Source organism: Cyprinodon tularosa, unplaced genomic scaffold (assembly GCF_016077235.1).
Source record: "Cyprinodon tularosa strain WSP-4 unplaced genomic scaffold, ASM1607723v1 ctg172, whole genome shotgun sequence".
Taxonomy (NCBI): Eukaryota; Metazoa; Chordata; class Actinopteri; order Cyprinodontiformes; family Cyprinodontidae; genus Cyprinodon; species Cyprinodon tularosa.
This window is the reverse complement of record NW_024038551.1, coordinates 638074-656697: the sequence shown is the minus strand read 5'-3', so window position 1 is coordinate 656697 and position 18624 is coordinate 638074. Positions and strand designations below refer to the sequence as shown.

Genomic DNA, 18624 nt, shown 5'->3' with positions numbered 1-18624 from the left:
GGGGGCGTTTGTTAAACCAAAAGGCATCACCAGGTACTCGAACTGACCTAATGGTGTCTTGAAAGCAGTCTTCCATTCATCTCCTTCTCTGATTCTGAGGAGATGATATGCGTTTCTCAGATCCAGTTTGGTGAAGACTGTTGCCCCCTGAACAGGTTCAAAAGCTGAGGCTAGGAGAGGTAGAGGGTACTTATTCTTTATAGTGATTTGGTTCAACCCTCTGTAGTCAATGCATGGTCTTAATGAACCATCCTTCTTGCCAACAAAAAAGAAACCAGCACCCAAAGGAGAAGAGGACGGGCGAATAATTCCAGCAGCTAAAGACTCGTTAATATACCTCTCCATTGTCTCTCGTTCTGGTTTGGAGATGTTATATAAACGGCTGCTGGGTAACGGTGCTCCAGGTAACAACTCAATTGCACAGTCATATGGTCTATGTGGTGGAAGGGACGTAGCACTGACCTTACTGAAGACCGGGGCCAAGTCATGGTACTCAAAGGGAACTGAAGATAGGTCAGGAGAGTCCATCTCTCCCCCCCCTCTAGGAGGCCCCACCACGGGGGCTGCCGACCGAAGACAAGTCTCATGACATGACGAAGACCATGCTTCCACGTGACGTTCAGTCCAATTAATGCGTGGATTGTGTTTCTCCAGCCATTCGAATCCGAGCACCAATGGGGAACATGCAGAAGGAATGACAAAAAATGTGATAGTTTCCCGATGGTTACCTGAGAGGAGGAGCTCGAGGGGTTGAGTTTGATGAGTAACTTGGTAGAGATTTTTCCCATCAATGGCAGAGACACGGAGAGGTTGAGAAAGGGGAACAGTTTCAATCATCAACTGTTGAACAAGGTTAGCGTCTATGAGGTTCCGTTCACAGCCTGAGTCAATAAAGGCAGAAAAGGAGAGGTTCTGATTATCACAAAACAAAGTGGCAGGAAGCATCAATCGAGGAGATTTCTTAGAGTTGGTTTGGCCCGCCAGACTCCTCAGATCCTCTGGCGGGCCCTGCCTTTTAATTTAGCCGGGCAGGAAGCAATGAAATGTCCACTTTCACCACAATAGATGCAAAGTCTGCTCAAAAAACGTCTTTGTCTCTCCTCAGGAGTAAGCCGAGTGTGTCCCACCTGCATAGGTTCGACCTCCATACCACCTGAATGTGAAGCCTGAACAGGCAGAGGGAGGGACTGGGCCTTTGGTCGCTCTGTGGGAGGAGAAGAAACCGTCACGATATTTGAGGCAGATGTAGGGGCGTGAGACCCAGAGTTTCTTATCTTGGAGCTGTTTCTGGCTCTAATTCTGTTGTCCAATCTAATTGTTAGTTTGATTAGATCCTCAAGGGAGGCTGGCTCGTCGAGAGTCGCCAGTTCGTCTTTAATATTCTCATTTAAGGCCATGAAATAAGCTCCCTTCAGAGCACTTTGATTCCATCCGGAAGCTGCTGCCTTAACCCGGAAGTTGATCGAAAAATCAGCCACAGATGAATCTCCCTGCTTAATACTGAAAAGAGCACGAGAGTCAATTGTTTGATCAGTTTCTTGATTAAAAACCTGGGAGAACTCAGAAATGAAATCAGAGTATCGGCAGTTGAGACTTTCATATGAGGGAAATCTGGCCTGGGCCCACTCCAAAGCTCTTCCTGTTAGTTGAGAGAGAATAAAGGTTACTTTCTTAAAGTCCGTCGAAAAACCGTTGGGAGAGTTCTGGAACAATAATCTGCACTGAAATAAAAATCCTCTGCATTCCTTCATATTACCCGAGAATTTTTCAGGTAGGCTTAGGCGGAACTCTGATGACGTCACTTCTGGTGACCTCAGAGGGGGAATTGGACCCGGAAGTGGTTGCGCTGCCGGAACGGCATTAGCGCTTCCAAAATAGCCGGTGAAAGACTGTAAAGTCTGGTTATGGTGTTCAACAAAAGCATTCAACTCACGGAGAGTTTTGGCTTGACCATGGACTTGAGCTTCTAGTACTTCAAGCCTCCTCCGGAGGTGCTCTGCTGGGTCCTGTGTTTGGCCGCAGTGTTCTGTCATGATCGGTACACGAATGTGACCCAATTATGCAGAACACCACGACACAGGAAACAGATGAAAAGTTAACAGAGTTTATTGAATACAATCCAATGGTAGTTTGTTCTGGTATGGTCCTGGGCAACGGGTTCACCGGAGTCTGTGAGGAAGACAGTTAGTTAGCTGGGCTCTTAGCGGTTTGTCCTTTGATAGTCTCTGGTTTGTACCTTGTGGGTCCTTGAATGGATCTTGGAGAGGAAGGTTGTTGGAACTGGAGAGAGTCTGATTAGCTGAGTCCGTTAGCTGCTTCAGCGTCTTGCTTCTGAAAGGTAGCTGACCTTGACTTAGGATCTCCAGCTCTTGGTCCAGAGCTGCAAGAGAATCCAGGGGAAGTCTTCAGGTTTGGCTCTGAGGGCAGGCTCGGTGGGTTAAGCTCTTCCAGAGCTTCACGAAGGAGATTTTCCTGGAAAAACAGAGACAAGATTAGGATCCTGTCAGGATCTCAGAGCAAGCAAAGTTCTCAGAGGTTCAGGGCTTAGGTGCTAACCAACTGGCTCAACACTGCGGCGTTGAGGCAAGGTCTGAAGACAGCTTAAGTAGTGGGTCCTCCTGATGATGGTAACGAGCAGCAGCTGTGCAGAGGGCTCTGCTCAGGAGGATCCACGGCAGACTCTGCTGGAGAAGAGAGGTACTTCTCCAGCTTCCAACAGAATGTCTACTATTGCTGCATGGTCCTCAAAGAGAATCATGAAGAGTCATTGAGTCAATTCAATCAGCTGGTTTTCCTTATATAGAAAACTTTGAACCAATCCGATTGGATGATCCGGTTGAATTTTCTCTGTAAAGTGCCTTGAGCAGTCAATGCAGTAAAATAAACAGCAGCTAATGGCGTCCTGCTCTTTGAAAACAAAGCTGCATTTTTCAGCTTGTAAGACTCAGAATAGAGTTTGCATTACAGGCAAATAACCTATAGGCTGACATGAATCATAGGGAAATAAACACTTAAGTCACACTGGTGAGTCACTGATTTACCTAGGGTGTGACTTCACTGAATCTCATGAGCTATAAGACCTTTCAATTCCAAACCAATTGAAACCTGGGAAGCAAGAGTAAAGGAAGGCCAAGAAAACTGAAGAATTTCACCTGAGAACCGACAAAGGTAAGGATTTTAGAAGTTATTCAGGTCTTTTTAGATGTTATTTAAAACTGAGTAACCATTTCATTTATTTAACATAAATTATTCCGTAAATTCAGCTCACAGAGAAATTTTTTGAAATTATTTCCTGAATAAAACATAAAAAAATAGAAACCAAGAAACTCAAGGGATTTTGCTTCCTTTTTTTTTGGGTTAGAGTTAAACCTTACTTTTTAATGCTAACCCAAGCCCTGAACTATATCAATTATATTTTTAAGTTGCAGCTGCTGTTTTTATCATTTACTTCACAAATTCTAGAGGCTGCTACATCTTCCTTAAATTAACTTTACAGACCTGAGCCTGCAACATTCTCTTGGGAATGCCTAATTCCATCTCTAGATGAATTATTCAGTTCTCACTGCATCAGGAAAGCACAAAACATAATTGAGGACAAAAGCCCACCCCAGCATTTATTTAACTGTTGCCCTCTGGCAGACGTTTGAGGTAGAATAAATCGACCAGCCGCCTCTAACTGCTGGATGTTCACATATTTTGTTCTCTCTGATATGCACTGAAATTATATCACCAGGACAGATTGTAAAAATGTGTTATTCATTGTTGGAAAACCTAGAGCAGGGTTCAATAGTTACAAATCTTCAGGGTCTGAACGTGGAAAATCAGCAAACCACAAAAGTTTAATGACATTCAATATTTATCAGTTACTTTGAACAATATTTAATACAGAAATAAAATGCATTTGTTTATACACCTGTGTTTTAATTTACATATAACGAATAACTTGAAAGTATAACTTTAAGCTTCACAGACCTGTCCTTATTGGTATCTGAAGTGCTTTTTGAAATAAAGAACAATCCTTGACAATTCAGGTTGCCCTGAGAGGTTTTAAAAACAGGAGTTGGAAGGTAGCAAAGCCATTTTCAAGAACACATCTAGGTGCTCATTGGTGAACATGGAATAATAATATATTTATTTTTGATTATCTTCATGGTTGACATGAAGATAATTGAAATTTGTTAAGCCAGTCAATACAACTTAGACATATTTTTTTGATCATTTTGTATACACAAGTGTAGACAAAAAGAAACTTCGTTTAGAACAGCTCTTTAGACAATTTTGTTTTTTAAAGAGCAGCCTTGGTAAGATACTACTGCCTCCAGCTCCTGAAGCACCCACTTCTCCTGGCTCAGGGGAGGAAGAGGATGATGATGACGATGCAGTGAGGGTGGTACCCCCTGGGTTGAAGATGCTGACGTGGTTGAAGCAGCAGTTGTGCCATCTGCAGCTTTTAGCAGCGGCAGACGATGCTGGAGGTGTGGAAGCCGGAGCGGGCAGGGAGGAGCCGGCTGGGGATGTTTCAGCATTTGGCAGGGAAGCATCTAGAATGCTCCCCTCATTTTCACCTGCAGAGGGCAGTGCTTCCCCTCTAGATGCTGAAGATTGCCTGGGAACAGTCTCAGAGGAGCCTCCATTCATGCAGAGCTCTTTGTTTCTATTGGCACGGTACAGCATCAGTACCCCAGGCCAACAGCACCGTCCAGTATTGCTGGATTCAGCCAAGACCTCGTCAGAATGATGGCGCAGCAGTTACATATCTCCTTTTTTGAAGAGAGTTTGAGTCAGAGATTATCCATTAGCCAAACATACTCAAAAGGTAATGTGCCCTTAAGTGTCTAAATCCCCTGACAGATTTTAGACTAACATTTTGATCAAGGCTTACTGATAATTAAGCTTCTGTTTTTTCCATTCGGAACTGATATAGGCTTATCTATTTTGGATAAACATATTTTGAACAGTAGGATTAAGGTTTAGTATATCAAGTTTATTTCGTGGAATGTGTCTTTTCGAAATCCTATTCTGTGAAATTAAGCTGGCAAATCAAATCATTTTTTTTTTCCTTTAAATAAATGTTTCAAGAATTTAATTCATTTTCTAATCCAGCTGGGAAAGCTTATCATAGATTTACTGGAAGTGTAAGGTTTTTGTGTGCTGAAGAAAGAGTAATATATTTTCTGCTTAACTGATTTTTATGCACTGCAAAAAAAGTAAATATAAGTGAGTCATTTTTTTCTTGTGTATTTTTCTTGAACTGAGCGGGTAAGTGGGAAACTTTACCAATGTAATAAAAACATTTGCATTTAAAATAAGAAAAGAAAATATTATCTTACTTGAAGTGTATACTATCTAATAATCTTATTTTAAGGGTAAAAATACTCATTCATCTTATTTTCCTATTCAAATTAAGGGTAAATACTTTTATTTTGAAATTTTTTTACTCATTTTCAGAATGTTTTTGCAATGTGTTCTATCTTCTTGCATTTAATAACTTTAATAACATTGATTTTATCCGATTGCTGCAGCTTGTGGTTCAATCCATGTATCCTTGTTTAGTGCCCCATTGCAGATTAACGCAGAAAGAAGTTTGATTATTTGTTTTACTAAATGCTGTTGTGATTTTTAACCAATTTAGGAAATTGTGTACGAAGACAAAATATACTTTGAGATGCAAACAAAAACTTCCTATTAACTTTATCAACCACTTATTTGTGTGTCTGGTGATAATATGTTGGTTTTAATGTTTCACTGTAGGAATTGTCTAGTAGATTTATTAATCTCTGAACATTGATAGATGCATGCCTTCCCTTTATGATACCAGGTTGTTCTAAATATATCTAACAAGAAATAACTTTTCAAATTATATTAAGCTCAACTTTAATTAGATCCAAAGGTGGCAGAGATGAGTTCGTGCAGATTTATTTGATGTTGTAGCATCAGAACAATAAATCCAATCAACAACAGGCAGGGAAACCAGGAACCAAAACAGGGAGACATTCAGGAGGAACATACATTAGAAATTAAGTAATGAAGAGAAACCAGCACTGGGGAACTGAACATGAGGAGTTATATACGGGAGACAGAAGAAATACTGGGGTAATCAGCTGACTAGGAGCAGATGTAGACAGAAGCAACTAGAAACTAGGGTAAAGGAGACTGGCTCAAGGGGGCAACAGAGAGTAACACAGAAAACAACACTGCTAGAAAACAATCACAATGGCACAAAATGGGAAAGAAACCAATGAGCAAGAAAATACAAAATCACACAGCAACTGAAAACTAAAAAAAGAAGTGGGCAGAACCATGACAGGTAGGATAGATAAGGACTGATGTTTGCAGAATTCATATTTGGCAGAAGCTTGTCCCTTTCCATAATTTACAGCATTTTCTGGGATTTTGGTTCCAGATTATATCAGAATTCTTTATAAAATTCTTCTGGAAACCCAACAGGACATGGAGACTTTTATTGGGCATGATTTTTGAGAGCTTCCTGAAGTTTAACTGTTGTTAGCAGATAATCCAGGGCCTTGGTTTGCTTATCACATAATGTAGGAAGTGTTATTTTGTCTAACAATGTATCATTGTTACTATCTGATGGATTTATTGTTGATGAATATATAGCTTTATTAAAGTATCTAAAACAGCATCTACCCTGTTAAGTCTATACCAGTACAGACAGTTGTTTTTTTCTTTATTTGTTTTAAGCTGGTTTGCTAAAAAGCTTCCTGATTTAATGATGAGAACATTTTTTAATGCAAAATATTTATATTAAGATATTGCTTAGGAATTCATAAGCAGGGTTTAAATGAAAAACTTAAGCAGTGTTTGAATGAAAAAACTTTTGAATTTGCAGTGTTTGTAACAACTAGCATAAAAAATGTCTGACACATTGTTTATATTATTACCATAATTTTAATTATTATTGCACTAAATTGAACTGAATACCAAATTTGAATACGGAATTAAATATAGCAGCGATCATTAAAAAAAATCTACATTGAAAACCAGTTGGAAATGGTATGAAACATGCTCTCATTGATTCCTGGGTCAGCCTTTCTCAAAAGCTTCATGTTCTGGGGCTGGTACTATCAGGGGTTATTTGCATTATGATAGTGACAGTTAGCAAGGTGGAGTGAATACACAAACTTTGGGAGGGGAGTGGAGATTTGCAGGAAACCTGAAATTCTTGGGACTTGCAGTGTTAAAGCTACATGATGTTTTATAATCTGATGTCTCAGTGATGTTAATGGGACATTTTTAGTAACTAATTTCCCGTATTCTGTGCCAATATAGTACCAAAACAAAATGTACTTTAATGCCCAGGTGGACACCTGACCTGACTTTCTTAAAAAAAAAAACTTGTGGGTAAAACATCGAGACAGCAGGAAAAGTTGCTAAGCTTAAAGTGACAGTATTGGTACTGCAGTTGGCGTTAATGTACAGAATTATTTTCTAATACCTTGTATTTTCTCAGTATAGCACTTTGCAAAGTAATTGCAGCCCTTTTTAGATTAGAATTCTTCTGCCACAAACATAGGAGGGTTTGTTAACCTGCTGACTGTGGCAAATAAGGCTCATTGTTGATGTGTTGTTGATAATTCTCTTTTAGTTGTGCCTGTGGAGTCTCTTTATAAATATCACAGTAGTGCATTTTTTTCACCACCTTCATTCAGTTTTATGGCACTCCATATATTAATTTCTAAATACTGGAGCATTTCTCCATGGAGATTTCATCTTTCCAGAGACAACTTTAACTGCAGCAATGGAATCCATTATGCCTGCAGCTTTAGAATGGAAACTATCTACCAGCTCATCTACTGAGTTACAGGGTAAAGTGGAAACAGAAGGATAAACCTGGGTTTAGTTTACAATTGTACATTCCATAATAACACGTTTTCTTATAACATCTTTAGGCCATTAGATCAGTGGGAAAAAATTGTTTCAAAGTAAAGAAACAAATGGTCTGATAGGGCAACATGAACTACTGAAACATTAGATATAGAAGTCCAGCCGACTTGATTGTGAGTTGGCTGTTTAACATGATGAGTCAAATTAAAAATACAAGTATATCAGTTTGATAAGGTTTTTTCTGGTTTTCTTCAGTATTAGTTAAGCTAGATTTTACAATAGAGAAAAATCACTAAAATGTATCCTGCACCTTATGATGACATAAAATAAATGCTTTAGACTAAGATGTACAGTCAAATTATAATTTTTAATAAGGTCCTGCAACACAGTAATGATTGAATTTTAAGATTGTATTGGAAGAATGTTTTTATGGTTCATGTTTCCATAGTTTCCTCAGTACATTTTAATCAGGGTGTGGACTTCTAAGTCCTGCAGATGAATCCCTCTACTGGTTCAGCTGCAGTCCGACTGAAGAACAGACAATGATTTCCAGAGTTGATGAAATTACCTGAATCTGTTCCTTTTATGGATGTTTTTGTCTTTTTCTACACCACAGATGTCAAATATCTCACAACATGATTGGACATACACGATGGATAGAATCTTTCAGAAGCTGGATGACACTCAGTACAAGGAGATGGTGGATTTTTTTGATGAGCAACCTGAATTTACCTCACCAGCAAGGCTCAATGCCAAGTTTAAGAAGGAGCTTCCTGAGAAACTAAATCAGGTGTTTGGCATAGATGGATCCATCAACTTGGTCAACGAAGCAATGAATATGATACCAAGAAACGACCCTGGTGTCCAGGATCTACTGCGTCCATTTGTGGCCAAACTACGACCACAGGGTGAGTTCTCAGTTATTGGAAGTGTAATGTTGAATCATGTTCAGGCCTGATCCTTTACCATATTGGCTAAAATTATTCCTTTAACTCCTGATTTCCTGGTTCTGGGGAGAAAAATTAGAAGATCCATGGCTGGTGGAGGTTTCTACAGTAGGTCCTTATCAGAAATTGTTGATGTTGTATTTTACAGCAGCTGATTTGATGATCAGGTTAAGATCCTCAATCCTCTATGCTGGTCAGTCAGTTTGTCTATTAGATATTTTTGTATTTGAGGTTATAAGACACATCAGAAAAAATTGTTAGGGTGTTCTAGGGGAGGTTTTTGTTACTTTTCTCAGTAGTTTTCTTGTCTTGGCTTGGATAAACTCCTTGTCATGCCTGGTATGTTGTGTCAGCTCATCTAAACAGACGGCAATCCTCATTCTTACATATGAGATGCCTGTCTGAGGAGCAATGTTAGGTCTGAATTCATCTATAATGTGGCTGCAGAGCAGACGCTACCTTGCAGCTCACCTATTCCCCAGCTTACCAGGGCACTTGAGACCAGATTGTTTGTTGAAGACTATCTTTCCTGCATTACAAAACTCCTCAACTGACTCATCAGGGCCCTTGGAAACAGCCTTAAAAACCTAGTTGTTCATTATAGCAGGTGATTGATATTTTCGAGGAGCATAGAAGCAACATCGACCTCATATGTACCGTTATCTTGTGAGTGTAAACAGGATTCTTTTCTCTGATGTTAAAAGCAGAAAAATAGGCCAGGTGGGCCAAATCAATCACTTTGATTTTTGCTGCCTTTCCTGTCCTCGTCAAGAAAATTTTGCTGCACAGAATTGGCAGGTCCTTCCCAAACTTTTCTCTATGATCTTCAGGGTTTGGGAGAAGTTTGGCAGTAGACTGAATGTCATTAGCGATCCAGGGACAATAAACTCCATCAGGGTCACTGTTGAGGCCAGCACCCTCTATCAACGGCATAGTGATGCTGCTGTTGGATCTGCGAGCTTTTTCTTTAAGCAAGCATGCTTGTGCAGGGTAACAGGGTAGAAGTAGTTTTCAAAGCCAGACTTGCACAAAGGGGTCTTGGAATATGGTTTCGTCTGACATCATCAGCACCCTTATCAGATGGTGGTGGTTTCTGTTGCACTGAAGCTGCTTGTGCTGGGGATCGATTGGGTCACTGGATCAGAAGGAATGTGTCCAGGTCTAAATCAACCATTTTCAATGTGTGGAAACCAGCCTGTAATGGAGCATAGTTAGATTGGGGTGAAGTATCACTAGTGGTATATGAGGGTAGGCCAAGCCAAACAGTAGTAGCTTCAATAACAACTGGCCTCATGCAACAACAATTTCATATTCTTGTCATAAATTTTTCTTTTCTTGCTTTTTCTTTTACCACAGGCTGCTACAAATGCACCACATCAGATTCATCAAACACTCTCAACTTCATTGCATTATCCTAAATGATCCTCCTAAACCTACTGTGAGCATGTTTTCATGAGAAATGTAAATCTGCATAATTACCGCGCCAATAATGCCATACAACTGCTACGTCTGTTAGTGCTTGTCAGGCTCTGTTCATTCATAGAAATGGCTTTGAGGAACAAGAAGAGAGACTTTACGGGTTTAGAGATCAAGGTTCTAATGACAAAGAAATGAGCAGAACTGAGTTTTCGGTTTCACAACGGCTGCAATTAATTATTTCAATAAATTCTAAATCAATGGTCCCTAACCTTTTTTGCGCCACGGACCGGTTAAATGTCAGACAATATTTTCATGGACTGGCCTTTGAAGTGTGGGGGGTAAATACAATTAAATAAAAAGATACAACTGTCATAAAAACAAATACAAACCGCGTAAAAAAACTCACCATTACGTTGAATTAGTTGGAGCAATGAGCTTGTCCCATCTAGGAGTAATCGGAGGCAAGGACACACGTAGTCCGTTCCTGATGTCCAATCTGCTCCTTAGATTTTTTGGTTGCTGTAACCACAGAAAATCCCACTTCACAAAGATAGGATGTTGGAAAGGGAAGCAGGGTTTTCAGGGCCTTTGTGGCAATCTCAGGATATTCTGCCTTGATTTTAATCCAGAATGCTGGCAGAGTTGTTTTCTGAAACAAAGTTTTGAGGCCTCTGTAATTTTCAATCTCCAGGAGTTATTCCGCTTCTTGTCATAAAACGGGGCAGATGCACCCACTATTCAAGGTGAGACAGCCAGTAGGAAAGTTCAAAACTTTTATTAAAGTAAAACAGAAACGAGTTGCTGTGGAACTGCGACCGCAGCAACTGCAGGTGTGGGGCACAAACAATTACTGTTTCTCTGGAGAGAAACACAGGTTAGTGGCCACGATCATCTTAACAGAAGATGATAATTAGAGTGAGTCACTTATCTAGTTCAACAGTACAGTCCACTCAGGAACGGACAGATCCGGGTTCCAGGAATCCATCAGAGCGCGAAGGTAGGTTCAGAGTCCTGTGCGTCGAGCATCCAGCTCAGACAGAAACACACCTTGGAGGACAGGTTCAGTCAGGGTCCAGTGCGTTGAGCATCCAGCTTAGACAGAAACGCACAGACGGGCAGAATCCAGCAGCAGTCCAACAGAGGTTCAGGCAGGCAGGTGAGACAGGGACAGACAGGGCCAGTGGGTGAGAGGAAGCGGAAGCAGGAAAATAGAATAATTAGGGAAATGCTGAAACGCTCTCACCACTGGTCAGGGAATTAACTCACCTAAGGACACTGGCTGAAGAATAAACTCCTCACTGGACCAGGGACATGAACCTTGGAAATGAACCTAAAGCAGAACTGACAGACTAGACAAGCTAACAATGATCTGGCCATGATAGCTGGAACTGAGCCCAATATAAGGGAAACCTGCAGGTGGATTAGATTAATTATAATTGGGAGCTGGAGAGAGTTAAGCAGGTGAAAGGCATGAGTAATTTAGGTGAGCTATCAGGGCAGATCATGACACTTCTCACAGTGTCGATTCAGGCTCGATTCACATGATTTTTTTATAAATGGATCGCGGATCCATTCTTTTGCAGTTCGTGGGTCTTTTGTGGTTGAGCAGTACTGCTCAAACTCTTTTAAAAGCAAAACATGTGATTGTGCACCAGCTGTGAGAATGGTGGTTCAAGGTCAGTCTCTTCCAAAATCCCTGCTAATGTTTGAAACATGTTAAATATTCTTGTGTTAACTCGCCGTCCCCAGAATTCCAGTTTGGCTTTAAATGCAGCTACTTTATCTGCCGTCTTGAAGACAGTTGTCATTTTCCCTTGAAGTGACAGATTGAGTTCATTGAGCAGGTTGAATATATCGCATAAGTAAGCAAGTTTGATGACCCAGTCCTTGTCACTGAAATGTGCTGCCAGTGGTAGCTGCTCAAACAGATGCAAGTTAAGGGCATCCACTTTGACGTGGTTAATAACTTTAACAACATCATTCCATACGCTGTTTCAACCAACTGGAACTAGAGATTTTAATGAAGAAATAAAAGAGAAAGGAGAATGTGTTTAAAAGACTGTGAAACAGTGCTAAAGCTGCAAAGGAGAAGAAGATGGCAAAGGAGAAGATTGTTGCTCGAGTTGATGCATAGGTTTATACAAAGTATAAAAAAATTAATTAATAAACAAATAAATAATGGGGATTGATGGCATAATGAACCCAAGCATTGCAGTTGTGTCCTGGAAGTTTTGAGTTCAAATACCACGGCCTCCACTCTCGGTCACTGAGTTAGACACTTAACCCCACACTGCTCCCCAGGCGCCACACAGTCGCTAACCACTGCATCCCCGAGGGGATGGGTTAAATGCAGAGGTCATTTTCTTCAGTTTGAAATTAATAAAGTTCAATTATAATTATAAAGTTCAGTATGGCAGGTAGTTTTAACATTTATTGTGTGTTGTTCCCTTGGTAGATCAGGGGAATAGGGCTGTTCCTGTTATAACTGTAATAACAGATCTTCTAAATTATATATTTGCAGTAGAAACTGAAATTCACAAAGTAAATAACTACATTGCACTAGAAAGAATCAAGTTTTATAATATTAAGTTTTATCCAGATATGTTTAGACACTTTAAGTCATTGTTTTGATATTCATCAGCTTGACTGAATATGTATTTATGATATCTGAAATACATTTCTTCATAGTCAAAATAATTCCCCCCCGGCAAACGTCCAATTAGACCTACGATGTATCTTAGGGACGGGACCATGTGTTTACAATTGCTTGTTTGCTTCGAAATGTAATGTTAAGTATACTTTCTTTAACTTATGACTGGATCTTTAAGACATTTAGTTGAATCTGCTTTAGATTCTGGCAATAGTTTAGATTCTGATTCTTGCTTTAGCCATGTGCAACAAACAAGGAAATGGGTGTTCTGAAGTTGAAGAAGACAGAATAAAGCATGTTGGGAAAATCTGTCTCTATCCTTCGGCTTCTCCTTCTAAAGAGATTCAATCATCATTTAATTGTACCCTCATGTTACATCTATTTATCAGCTTCATACATGTTATAACGGGATACTGTCAGGTTCATCTGCACTGATGAAGACACAGCTGTGCTGAGATAAACTCTGGACAGCTGCATGTTACCTGAAGATCCATGAAACATCTCAACATATTTTCCTTCTCTTACAGGTCTGAGAATGAGGAGCCGACCCGAGGTGAGAGCTGGTTCTGTTTAAAGCAGTTCTGTTCTGACTCCATCTCATTGCATGGACCTCAGAATCTAAAAACAAGTCCTTTAAATGTTTTAAGATGTTGATGCAAAAGCTGATTTTGTGTCACTGATAAGTGCTTCCAGATAAAATATTTAAGTAACAGAACCAAAGCCATTCTGTAAAGATCCAGGGATCCAATTAAGGAGAAAAACCCAATGATCCATTTCTTGCATCACAGATATAAACTGTACACTAAAATTCTTTCAAGTTTCTATACTTCAGGTTCCTCAAACTTTGTCCTGGTTTGTTGGATATCGGGTACTGAATTGAAACATCACAACAGCACTGTAGTGTTTAATCAGAGTGAAATCATTTAAACTCCAATGTGTTATTCCCAAGCTGTATAATTGATCAAATAATAATTCAATATCTAAGCAAATTATTAATGTCAAAATAACCCAAATCAATTTACTTTGTTAAATCTGTCACAATCTGTTATATTTTTTTAAATACCAGTAGAATATAACTAAATAGTAACTTTTTATTCAGATCCAGACAACTTTATTTATCCCCTAGGGGCAAGTCTATCCATAGACATTGGTTGCAGCAAATAACAAAAGCATTCCACACATATACACAGAGTTCCACAGGAGTATCTCAATGTCTAATTTGTTGTTGATTCTTCTCAAAAATTACAATTTGATATTTTTATATTTGAATCCTTAAATGTGTAAAATTTAAAAAGTTTAAATAGGCCAAACGCTTTTGCAAGGCCCTGTATGCTAATAATAAAGCATTTCTCCTTTAAAGTGAGAGGGTAAGACCCATTTCTGTCCAAAGGACTTGACTTCTTCTGTTTAACTGAGACATGGGTAAGGATTCTCTATCGGTCAGTCTGGCTGGCCAGTCTAGGAAACACACAACTTGACAATTCATGCACATTTAGCCCTGTTCATGGGGAAGTCAATTTTCAGTACAATATGTATCTTGGGATGGCAAATTGGTGCTATTTAAATAAAATGAATCAATCTGATAAATGGGCCGATGGTTAGATGGAGGGGTTTTTTTAAATTCATTATTTACTTCAGACTTGGACTTTTTATGTGGATAACTGATGATTTCCTGATTGAAATAAATGATCTGAATCTGCCACTTTTGTAAAGAAATTTTTTCATCCTCTGCACCATAGATACCAGGCATCTCAGAAGATGATTGGACAGACACCATGGCCAGAATCTTTAAGATGCTGGAGGACGCTCAGTATAAGGAGATGGTGGATTTTTTTGATGAGCAAGGTGTAATAGATGCTCCAGCCAAGTTCACAGCCAAGTTTAAGAGGGAGCTTCCTGAGAAACTGATTCAGAAGTGTGGGATAACTGAATCAATCTCTGTGGTCAACGAAGCAATAAAGGAGATACCGAGGAACGACCCTGGTGTCCAGAACCTGCTGCGTCCATTTGTGGCCAAATTACCGCAGAACTCAGCATAGAGGGTGAGTGTTGGGTGTATCATGGTCAGGCCTGATCCTTTACCATATGGGTTAAAATGTTCCTGTTAACTTCTGATTTCCTGGTTCTGAGGAGAACGATGAGAATATCCATGGATGGTGGAGGTTCTGGGTCCGTATCAGAAAATGTTGAGGTTTTTTTTTTTTTTTCAAGCTGATCTACATGATCAGGTTAAGATCCTTCATCCTTCATGTTGGTCAGTCGGTGGTTTTCTACTCAAACTGTTTGTATTTAGTAGCTTCAGTAATGATGAGTCAAAGTGATCTCAGGTTTTATTCTCCATCATGGTTGAAAGTTCTGGTCCACAGCCCCACCTTCATGCTCAGATGACACCATAGCTAAAAAAAAAAACACTTTAGCAGAACCTCCCATGATGCCCCTGCTGGTAGCATGGTTTTGGTGCCCCAGACTTCTGCTGATGTTCTGAGCTTTGTGAAGAGGACATTTCTGGAACTCCACAAATAGCAGGAAGAGAAGCCTATTTATTAGCTTCACACATGTTCTAACGCAGTGGTCTCCAACCCTGGTCCTCAAGATCTACTGTCCTACAGATTTTAGATGCATCCCTGCTTCAACACAGCTGAATCAAATGATTGATTACCTTTTTAAGCCATTCATTTGATTCAGCTGTGTTGAAGCAGGGATGCATCTAAAAGTTTTAAGAAATTATCTGCTTCAGTTTATCTCAATAAACTAAAATGAGAAAAAGGGATTTTAGCTAAATTAGTGATGATTATTTGAAAAATTTCTAATAAACGTTGTAAGCTGTAAAAACTGATTCGAAACCAAACACGTCTCTGTAGGTAGTGGATAAAGTGTTTTTTTTTTAGTTTTTTTTTATTTTTTATGTTTTTTGCTGGAAGAATCTTTTCATTAAAAGGGCACCATGGTAAATGACCCCTGAACCCATCTTGGCTTTATTAATCTGTTTCCTTTTCTCTAAACAGAACCCGGAAGATTTCCGCGTCTAAAAGTTTTATCCATATTACCACATGCAGAGATGCTTTCCACATGGCCAGAAGAAGAACCAAAACCATCTTTGGATAAATTCCTAGATATTAATACATTTAAAGATAAATGATTTATGAATAAATCAGACTGTCAAAATAAAAGAATTTAAAAGAAAACTTCTGCCATTTGTCTCCAGTTATTGTTTGAAATATCTCTAAAATGTATAATTAGAATCAACGTTTGTTCCTACAACTCTGCACAACATCTAAATATTTCACATTCAAATTTAATTGTTGGGTTTAAATCCAGAGAAATGTGAGTTTAAGAGTTTAAAGAGGATGAAATGATCAAACACAGACAGGGATTTGCAACATCAGCCTCTGCACAGGGGAGAAGAACTGCTGGCTCACAACCAGCACCTTTTCTCACTGTTCCCTTCACAGCAGAGCCTTTTATTTACAGTTTACAACATAATAGGGCGGGTCTTAAACAGAAGACCCTGTAATGATTGTCTGGCAGGATGCAGGTCATAAGACAGTGTGACTCTGCCTTATGACCTATTGGCCGGAGGCAGGTCATAAAGGAAATAACCCTGAAATGACCATCCGGCTGGATGCAAGTCACAAAACAGTGTGACTCTGCTTCACTACTGGATGCAGGTCATAAAAGTTTATGACCCTGTAAATGCCTTCTGGCTGAAGGCAAGTCTAGAATGACCCTCCTGATTGAATCACAGGACAGAATGTAGCATCTTATTTCTTCAATGTTTCATATGCACACATATTAATTTTATAATTGTCATTCAATAACCCTAGCATTAATATCTCAAATCAGACCAGTAAATATGATTTTATTCTACAAATGGGCTGGGGCCCCTAGACTGGGTTGTGGTCTCCCCCAGGTGCTTAGCGCCTAACTCCACCGATGGAGGTTGGGGAACAGGGTAACTACTGGGGTCAGTAGGGGAGATGGCTCCCTGGGAGAACCCTATTCCCCAGTTCTTTCTTCCCCATCTCTGATGCTTCTCTTCTCCTGCTCTATCACACTATCACACACATAGGATCTCGGAGAGGAGATCGTCCCCAGGTTGGTCTTATGCAAAAGGTCTCCAATAATGTAAATCTGCACATTTATCTGTCCATATTCCTTTTATGAGGGAAAAATGCATTTGGTAAAATTTGACCACTTTTGGCACCACTGTGCCAGAACCACATTAGACAAAGTTGCCTCATTAATGCTGACATAATCCTCTTGCTGCAGGCAAGTTTCTGTAAGAAAATGTAAATCAATATGATCATCACAGATCAATGATTTAGCTAAAATACTTTTTTTTAAGAAAGACACATTTTGTTAAATAAACCACATTTAATCAACTTTTTCCCCTGTTGGAGTAATTTGAATCTTAATTAGGTAATCATGATTTACTTCTTTAGGATTCTTTTCTAATTTATTTGATTGTGGGCAAGACACTGTCTGGATGGAGTAGGGAGGTGTGTTAAATTACAACTATGCTTCCTGAACTGCATGGGTTGTGAGAGTGTTCTATGACTAGTAAATTTACCCACATTCCTAGAAAGAAGAACTGCACCATCCAAAGTGTGATGGATGTGGCTCCCCGAATCAGACCAAGTTTTCCTCAAAAAGATTTGTAGCCTAAGGTTAGGCTATGGTTTAGGCTACAGACCTCAATAGAAGCTGCAAACACAGGGCTCTGTTGGCTCATTCCAAAAGAACCCTAAATTGACAGTGTTTTAACCTAAGTGAACTGAGGCATTGAAAGAACAGAATAAACAAAGAATCTCCAATAAGACTTCAGTATGATGATGTATTTTGATTCCAATAGGATGATTCCAGAACATTAGATTTCATAATAACCAAAAATGTCCTTTCAGTGCTGAGATTGTTAAGATTCTCAAGTTCATAGAAGGAAACAGCAGAATTATAAAAACATAAGAGATGAACTTCTTTACATGTTTTAAGTCAGAAAGAATCATCACAAGATAATCAATTATGCTACATGAGTTTAAAGAGCCATCTTCTCCAAAGACAATTAATAGGTTTATAAAATTTTAAAGGACAGTTTCCTTATTCGTCTACATTTATTTATTAAGTTTAAGTTGAATTATCTTGTTTCCTTTGATATTTGCTTCCTTCCGCTGAAATAGGCATTTTCTCCAGGAGTTCGTCTTCAAAGTCGTCCTCCAGTTTGATACCGAGAACTTTAGCCACGGAGGAGAGGCCATGATGAAGGTGTCCGTCTGTTTATTGATCTGCACGTCTAGCTTAGACTCCTTCTGGTCAAATCCTATGATCCCTACGATCTCGTTGGAAACATTCTGCACATCAGCTTCTTGGATCTGGACATAAACCGATAAACAGAACATTTGGACATTAGCAAAAAGACAGATTGCTTGGATCTGTTACAAACTCTGTCAAAAGGAATTTACCCAATGTAATACAAACTTTATAGTCAGTATGTTTGCTCAGATAAAAAATAGTAAAAAATTTGAAATTAGGCTTCAGATTGCTTGCATGTTGTTTTTGATGTTCTGCTAAATCATTTCAATATCTCCTTTAGTTCAAAACGGCTAAAGCAGAGATTACCGTCTGTTGACAGAGTGGTGTGGTGTCCACCATAATGCTGTCAGCAGATGTAAAGAATTAGCAGTTGTTCTACATTCCTACCCTGACTTTAGGTCATGAAATCTGGATCATGACCATTATGGACGAGATCCTGGATACAAGCGGCTGAAA

The 18624-nt window shown here is 39.4% G+C and overlaps 1 protein-coding gene across 1 annotated transcript; it reads left to right on the top strand.

Annotated features, from left to right (window-relative positions):
• Positions 1-3056: 3056 nt before the first annotated feature.
• On the top strand, positions 3057-16046 carry LOC119781197. Its single transcript, XM_038281596.1, has 5 exons — positions 3057-3168; positions 8462-8753; positions 13389-13414; positions 14601-14903; positions 15867-16046. The coding sequence occupies exons 2-4, from the start codon at positions 8462-8464 to the stop codon at positions 14898-14900; spliced, it is 618 nt and encodes a 205-aa protein (XP_038137524.1). The 5' UTR covers positions 3057-3168; the 3' UTR covers positions 14901-14903; positions 15867-16046.
• Positions 16047-18624: the final 2578 nt, after the last annotated feature.